We start from the raw sequence: 7,901 nt of genomic DNA, 5'->3' as shown, positions 1-7,901 counted from the left end.
GAGGATGCTGGAAGTGAGGCCAAGGGGGGCAGTGGGGTGGGAGGACCTGAGGCTGAGGTGAGAGCAGAGGCAGATGTGGGCTCCAAAGCAGTGGGGACAGCAGGAGTAGGAGTGTCTGGGGCTGAACCCCAGGAGGAAGCAGCTGGGACCAAACCAGAAAAGGAGGTGGCTGAAGAGCGTGGGGCTGGAGCCCCAGGCAAAGAGGTGAGTGGTCCTCCTGTGTCAGCTGCCCCCACCTCACCAGGGCCAAGCGTGACCTGGAGGTGCTGCCTGTACCTATGCATCTCCCAACTGGGAGTCATGTGCAGCTCGCATACTGGTGTGTGAGGAACACTGAGCAGGGGGTAGGGGGCAGGGATGCTGCCCCACTTGTGGTGCCAGGGTTTTGGAGTAAATCTCCCTGCCAGGAAAGTCAGGAACCCTCCTCGAAAAGATGTTCCCAAACTTTTTCTTATTGCATACCCCCTTCCAGAGTCACCAGCTACAGGTATATGACACAATTTCTCTCATGTTCCCCCCAGAAGTGTCTTGCGTACCCACAGAGGTACACATACCACAGTTTGCGGACCTCTGTCCTAGAGAAACAACTGGGGGTGATGGTGATGGCTGAGCAGACGTAGGAGTCCCGAGCTGTGGGGGTGAGGATGGTCCCATAAAGGCTTTACCCTTCTGCTACCCCAGGAGCGCACTGCCAGCACTTCAGAGGAGCCACTGTCCCCAGACCTGGGGGAAGAGGAGGAGTACTGGCCTGAGTTTGCACCCAGCTCCCCTGATCAGGGGCCAGCAAGCCCCACAGGCAGCACTGTCTTCGCCCAGGACACAGGGGGCTCACAGTCAGGTAAGGACAATGGGGATAGGGGACAGGGGTGAGGGATGGACAAGATATCCAGTGTGCATGGAAGGGAACAATCAGCCTACACAACCCCCCTCCCCTCTCTCCCCCCACACAGGGTCACTTCCAGCACACACACCCCCACCTCACCTCCCCCCACAAGCCCCAGCTCCGGTTCCCGGTTAATCCCATTGTGGGTGATGTCTTGATCTGTTTTTAACTCTCTAAATTCCTTCTAGAAGATGCTTCCAAGGGCCAAGAGGGCAGTGCCAGGTGAGTGTACCCATCATCCCATGTCAGCTTGGACCTTAGGGCTGGTACATGCCTTGCATATTGGGGGGGGGGGGGGCTGTGCAGCACATCGCCCCCTAGTGCCAGGCTGCAGTATTGGAGCTGGCATACAGCCTGGGACTACACCTAGTGTCCCCATAAGACACAGGGCCCCTAGTGCCAGGCTGGGGAGTTGAGGCTGTTGCACTGCCTGGGTCGGCCGCTGGGGCATGGGCAGCATCCCAAGTGCCAGGCTGCAGTTTGGGGGACAGCAACATGGTGTGCAGCTCAGGATGGTGTCCCTATGCAGCCTTGCTAGTCCTGAGCTGGGAGCTGGCAGACAGCTAGGGTGAGAAGATGGTAAATGCCACACAGTATCCCTTGGCTAGGCTGGGGAACAGTGCAGAGCCAAGGTTCAGGCATGGTCCTTCTAGCAGCACAGTGCCCCTTGGCTGTAGGCTGGTGCTGGTGCACAGCCAGGGCAAGGGGCTGGTATCCATTGCTGCACAGCTGCCCCTAATGCCAGGATAGGGTCAGGCACACAGCTGGAGTGGGGGGCACTGGGTGGTCTCTCCAGCGTGGTGCCCTTGCTCCATGGCCCCCCTCTCTGACATGCCCTCGCTTTCTCCCCAGCCCTGGTGAGGCAACGCAGCAGCCCAGGGAGCAGAGCCCCACACCTGAGGGAGCAGCACCTCCCAAGGAGAAACCGAAGCGGCCAGCACTGGATCGGAGGGAACTGACTCGGCCCCGCCTGGGCCCCAGGGCTCAGTCCCGCAAGGCCATTGTGGAGAAGTTTGGGGGGTGCGGCACCTCTTCGTGACCCTTGGACCACTTCCAGCCCCTCCAGGATTATCGGGGGTGGGATATAGGGAATGATTTGCCAGCAGGCCACCCTGCTATAAGGCATTGGGACAAAGTACTTGGGATCCCCCCTTACAGCACCATAACTCCACAGAGGACTTGGGGGGGGGGGTGGAGTCTGGCAGGGGTACCCTCCTAGGTATGGGATAATACAGTACCACTTCCAGCACCTGGGTGGGCTCTTCCATGGCCAGGCCCCTCCTAGTCCCACTTGACCTTGGTGAGACAGAGGTGGAGGGAGGGTCTTCTCTAGGCTGGAGGAGTACAGGAGAAAAGCCTGTCCCTATGCTAGCTCTGAGACCATTTTAGAAGGTCAGGGGGATTTCTTTTCCCGTCCCTCCCCTCCAGGGCAGCCAGTGGTCCTGCCCCAAATATCAAGCGGACGGGGGGTACCAATGCCATCAAGAACATGCTGCTGGAGTGGTGTCGCGCAAAGACCCGTGGCTATGAGGTGAGAGGCTGGGGGGGTGAGGATGGTACCTAGCAGGCAGCATGGAGTGAAATGGGCCAGTCTCTTCCACATCCTGGCAGGGGAGCAAGGGGCAACCAAGGGGCTGAGGCAGGAAATGGTGCCCACATCAGCAGGAGCATGACCACTATAATGCCAGCCAGTATGGCACAGCCTGATGACCCCCTGTCCCCACAGCCACTGCCCTGACCTGGCCCAGGTGGTGTGCTGGAGGTATGCAGATGCAGGAGGAAAGTGCCTGAAACCCAACAGACTGGGCCACCAGGCACTGGCACGACACAGCCCCTGGCCGGCTGCTCTGCTGCCCCCTCTCCCCTCTGGCTGTGGATGGATGCCAGGGCAAAATAGTGTCTGCCATGAGCCATGGGTACCAACCGGAGAATAGACCACCAGCTGTCCTGGTCAGGCTTAGGCTCCTCCTGGGCCTGCAGGAGTGATGTCAAGGGGTAGGTGTGGGAGCAGAGTGAGGAGGATAGTACAATGAGTACTCATAGTCTGACCACTTTTCCCTCTCTTCCATTCCCTTCTCCATGCCCATGCCCACCCCAGCATGTGGACATCGTGAACTTCTCCTCCAGCTGGAGCAGCGGCTTGGCCTTCTGTGCCCTGGTGCACAAGTTCTTCCCTGATGCCTTTGACTATGCGGCCCTCACGCCTGAGAACCGCAGGGAAAACTTCACCTTGGCCTTTGCCACCGCTGAGTGAGTGCCCACCTGGAGGTCCTCTATGAGCCACATCTGAGTCGAGAGCTGAGCCCCTCAGAGGCAGGGGCAACAGGGGGCAGAGCCTGGAACTGCCCAGTCCAACCTTCCCCAGTAGGGGGCCTGCCCTGCCTACTAGGGGAAGTTGCAAGGGCAGAGGGCACATGCCATCCCACAATGCTGTGAGGAAGAGCCTGGCAAAGCTCTTGTTGCCAGAAGGCCCTCTTGCTGCAACTGCACTAATTAGCTCATTAGATGATTAGCAGGGTGTTCCTTTTGTGGCTTGGCTGCTCTCCCTATGAGCTGGCAAACTCACAAGAGCCACGAGGCACAGCTGCTTCCTTCCCAGCCAGCCCGAGAGCATGGGCCCAGCCCCGGGGCCAGACCTGCCCATGCCATGGTGAGACCAGGACATCCAGGGGTGACCAGCAAAGCTGATAAAGCACCAGACAGCTCCTGGGAAGTGTCCTCCAGACTGCACTGAGTGGCCTGGCTGAGCCCTCCTTCTCCCAGGCATCCTGCCCATTGCCTCCTGCTCAGAGGGACATGCCCCAAGCCACAGCCCTGGGCCCTGGTGTTCAGGCTCCTGGGAACGGGTCCACAACAGGGGGTGGAGTGAGCCATCCATATTGGCTGGCACCAATAGGCAGAGGAACCAGGTTGGGGTAAAGGATACGAGTGCCTGCCCTTTCTGCCCACAGGAAGCATGCCGACTGTGCCCCGCTGTTGGAGGTGGATGACATGGTGCGCATGAGTGTGCCCGACTCCAAGTGTGTCTACACCTATCTCCAGGAGCTGTACCGTAGCCTGGTGAACAAGGGGCTGGTGAAGACCAAGAAGCGGTGAAGCAGGGCAGGGCCCACACTGAGGAAGGGGAGAGAGCCAGCACCTGCAGAGACTGCCCACAGGCATGGGGAGGAGGGTGTTCCCACATTCCCAAGTACAAAGCCTCTGCCCCGTCTGCCAAGGACAACTGCAGCCTGGGGGGGCTACTGGGCTGTGGCTTTGTCTGCTAGGTCTCCTACAGCAGCATCCTCCTGCCCCAGGAGGTGGAGAGGCTCTTCCTGCTAATACAGAGCAGACTGGGTGAGAGGCTCAGGAATAGGGGGATGCTGCTGCCATCCCAGTTCTGCTAGGACCCTGAGCCCCCCCACCAAGTGCTGTTGCTTCTACAACCCTGGTCCAGTGATGGGAGTGTGGGCATCACTATGGGTCCCAGGTGTTTATGAGCCTGGCTTTGCTTTCAGTGTGAGGGTTGGAGTTACTAGATACCAGGACAGTCTGTTACAGAGGTGGGGAAGACCTGCAGATGCCCAACAACCCCAATTTAAGCCTAATGCTGTGCAGACCCCTCTAGACTGGCAGATCATTTGGACTGCCCCTGCCTCTGCCTGCCAAGTCCAGGAAGTAGCCGGTGGCAGGCACAGCAAGTTTCCCATGAGTGCCCCAAAGCAGCTGGGATGGTAGCAGCTGGCAGGGACCATACTAAGCAGTCCTCCTGCCCCTGAAGCTGAACACCCTGTGCCCTACAGATGTCACTCTCCCCTTGGCCAGCTGGATGTGTGCTCCTCCTCAGCACCACATGCATCTCCTCCCCTGGGAGCCCTCTCCAAGCATCTGTTTGCTATGTCTGCAGCAGGTGCATAACCACAGCTAGTGTGTGCATGTGTTCAAGGCATTAAAGCAGGTCTACTCTGAGCTCAAGTAGCTGCTGTGCAGTCCTTGGAGTCAGTTGATCAGGGGCATACGGAAGGCTCTGCCTACACATCCTGCAGCCACATCCCTTCCCTGCAGTCAGATGGGCGTGACCATCCAGGCAGTAAAAGAGCAGGGTGCCTCCTACAGAAAGGCACATCTGTGCTGAAGTTTAAGGACTGCATTAGTGCCCTGTCATCCTGTTCCCTGTCTCCAAGCCAGCCTGTTGAAGATCCTGGGCCTCCTCCCTATCAGTATGTAGGGCTGCGGAAGGAGGGTGGGAGGGGAAGTGAGAAGGGCTGGTGCTGCCCCCTGCCGGCACAGCCTCAGTTCTGTTTGGTACAGAAGAAAAGGAGCACCTCCAAAAGCCAGCCTCAAAAGCAAGAGGCTGTACCTGCCCACTGGTATCAAAGTCCTTCACCCCTGCACTACCAGCCTGAAGCCACGACTGAGGACAGAGGCTGGCATAGGGGTTGGGAATAGTCCAACCCTGGGAGCTTGTGCTTTGACATCATCTCCAATGCAGCAGGTGGGACTCCCAACACCCTCTGCTTTGAACCCACCCCAGACCCCCGCCAAGAGAGAAGCCACATTGGCGTGACACACGTGGAACTCAGAGATCATGGTCTGCTTTTATTGGCAAAAATAAACAGCTACTTAACGTGTGCTCACAATGAGGAAAACCCACCCCATACAGGAAAAGGAGAGTTTAAAAAAAGATGGAGGTCTTCCACCAAACTCCCTAGCTCAGCACTGCTCTCCTTGTCAGAGTGGGCACAGCTGGCCTGACCTCAGTCTCTTCATACCACCTTCCTCAGTGCCCAGTCCCCAGGTCTCCCCAAGGTCACTTCCTGCTGTGGGTCCCTCCAGGTTCTCCTTGCTTCCTGTCTTGTCAGGTCTCAATTATTAGGCCAGTCTGAGCCATGAAAGCTGCCTGCTCCACCACCCCCAGATTTCTGCAGCTCAGATCTTAAAGTGCCAAGCAGACAGACAGACAAACACAAAGCCCCACACATATAAACCCTAAACAATCAACATGGAAAAGAGGATTCGTGGCTTAAAGTTCTGGTGCCAGAAGGGAGACCCCAGTGTCCCCATCAGAGCTGGGGAAGAAGAGAGGAGTCCTCAGCAAAGAGGGGACAGACAGTCAACTGGTGCAGGGAGAGGGGCACCATGGGGTAGGGCCCCGGCTCCTCTCCAGGCATAGGGTCTGCAGTGAAGTCGAGGCATCGGCAGCCCTTCCCTCCAGTCAAGGGCAAGGGACATGCTGCAAAGCTCCAGAGAGTGCATCCTGCCACCTGTCTCAGTGCATATGTGGAGGTATCCTGCCCCTGCCCAAGAGGGAGTAGGCACAGGCAGGAGAGAGCAGAGCAGGATGGCGGGAGGCGGTAGAGAGGGGGTGTCATTCGCCCGGTCTCTTCTCACTGAACTTGCGAGTGTGGTCCTCAGCGTTGCGCATGAAGCGCTTGGGGTCCTGGGTGAACTCATCGGCCAGGTCAGCACGCAGTGGGTGGTCTGGTTCAGGCTTGTTCACCAGAGAGATCAGGGCCTGGATCACTGCCAAAAGCACCAGGGGGGTCAATGTAGTGTGAGGGGGCAGGGGCACTTGCCCCAAACCAGAAGTGCAGTAAACAGGGTTGGTGCCCTAGACAAAACCCGTGGGCAGGGAGACCATGCACCAGGCTGCTGCTGCAAGAACATGCTGTAGGGCTGCTCTTCCTGTCAGGACCTGGACTCCATGGGGGTGAGAGGTGATTCTGGCACCTCTGGTTAGTGCCACACTCACCCACCCCTAGTTATGCTACTGCCCCAAACCACCCCGCCCACCCCTGTTCCCAGGCACTAAACAACAAATGAATGCCTGCAGGCCCTGCACACCCCACTGACCCCTGTCGAGCTCCAGGAAGGCTAGAGTGAGCAGGGGCCAGGGGAGAGCATGTACCTTGGTCTGTCTTGGTGGCAGGCTTCCAGTTCTCAGCGCTGATGATGGGCAGGCAGACCTGGCCCTTCTCATCCACGTTGGGATGGTAGATTTTGGTCTTGAAGGTGATCTTGGGGGGCTTGAAGGGGTACTCAGGGGGGAAGCTGATCTCGATCCGGAACGCACCTTTGTTGTAGGGAGGGCTGTCCTAGATGTGGGTCAGGAGAGCAGGGAGGGGAGTTACAGAGTGCCATCCAGCCCCAAGGGGCCCTTGAGGCATTAGACTCCAAAGGACTCCTCCGCTTTCACACTAGCCAAGACCCCCGAGAGCAATCCTCCCCTTGTTCAGATCCCCCCATGCTCACCGGCACCAGAAGCCCCTTCCACAAGAGCACGTTGGTGTCATCCACCTCAATGTCCTGCAGGCAGCGGGACCCCGATCTCTTCATCTCATCCAGCTCCTGCCACAGCAAACACAGACCAATCAGGGACCATGGCCCACTGCCCCCAGAAGCCACCCACCTGCGCCTGTCCAGCGCTGCCTTAGCCCTCCCACCCCATGCCCACCGTAGCGTGTGCAGCCCTACCATATTCTCCCAATTACAGGGAGGCTGCGGGGGGCCGGGTGGGTCCATCAGGTCTCAACCAGCCCCACCTGTCAAGCCCAGGCCCCTCTTGCACAGGGCTCCTATCTGTGCCTCTACAGACTCACTTCCTGAGCCTGGGGCAGTTTCACCAGGTAGCACCCACAGGCCCCTCGGAGACATTCAAGGGGCAGTGGGCGCTGGCTGCTGCTCCCCAGCCCTTGTTATCACCCTGCGACCTTTGCTCCCTGCTCTCCCTCTTGTTGTCCCAAGGGCTTTCTTGGGCACCCAGCAGCCTCCCTGGCTGAGGGGGGCGCATTGCTGGCGGCCTAGGCCGGCTGGTAAGGAACAGGCCTGCACCCGAAAGCCCAGGGCAGAGCCGCGAGGGAGGACACGCCGCCCCCGGGCGCCGTGCAGGGGGCCCCGGGGTGCCCTGTGCTGCCCCAGCCGCCCGGCCATGAGGGGAGGCGGTGAGGGGCCGCGCCGGGCCGGGCCAAGCGCCCCCTCCCCCGCCTCGGCCACTGCCGAGCAGCAGCGCGGGGACGCCCAGGCGCGGGAACCGAAAGCG

General features: G+C 59.2%; 2 protein-coding genes across 2 annotated transcripts in view; one reads left to right on the top strand and one right to left on the bottom strand.

Annotated features, from left to right (window-relative positions):
- Positions 1–4,441, top strand: part of SMTNL1 (smoothelin like 1) — a 4,685-nt gene extending 244 nt beyond the window's left edge. Inside the window, exons 2-8 of the mRNA XM_019547160.1 lie at positions 4–204; positions 682–838; positions 1,072–1,105; positions 1,736–1,903; positions 2,312–2,414; positions 2,982–3,133; positions 3,835–4,441. Coding sequence (XP_019402705.1) covers positions 4–204; positions 682–838; positions 1,072–1,105; positions 1,736–1,903; positions 2,312–2,414; positions 2,982–3,133; positions 3,835–3,979 — 960 coding nt within the window. The 3' untranslated portion in view covers positions 3,980–4,441. The remainder of the gene's footprint in view (positions 1–3; positions 205–681; positions 839–1,071; positions 1,106–1,735; positions 1,904–2,311; positions 2,415–2,981; positions 3,134–3,834) is intronic.
- Positions 4,442–5,435: 994 nt separating this feature from the next.
- The window catches only part of UBE2L6 (ubiquitin conjugating enzyme E2 L6), a gene marked incomplete at its 5' end in the record, with an annotated part of 2,836 nt that continues 370 nt past the window's right edge, over positions 5,436–7,901 (bottom strand). The window contains 3 exons of the mRNA XM_019547158.1: positions 5,436–6,385; positions 6,771–6,957; positions 7,115–7,210. Coding sequence (XP_019402703.1) covers positions 6,231–6,385; positions 6,771–6,957; positions 7,115–7,210 — 438 coding nt within the window. The remainder of the gene's footprint in view (positions 6,386–6,770; positions 6,958–7,114; positions 7,211–7,901) is intronic.

The sequence above is a fragment of the Crocodylus porosus genome, unplaced genomic scaffold (assembly GCF_001723895.1).
Source record: "Crocodylus porosus isolate Cpor-Errol unplaced genomic scaffold, CroPor_comp1, whole genome shotgun sequence".
In the NCBI taxonomy this organism is placed as follows: Eukaryota; Metazoa; Chordata; order Crocodylia; family Crocodylidae; genus Crocodylus; species Crocodylus porosus.
Note: the sequence above shows the minus strand (reverse complement) of the source record. Positions and strands in the feature narration are given on the sequence as shown.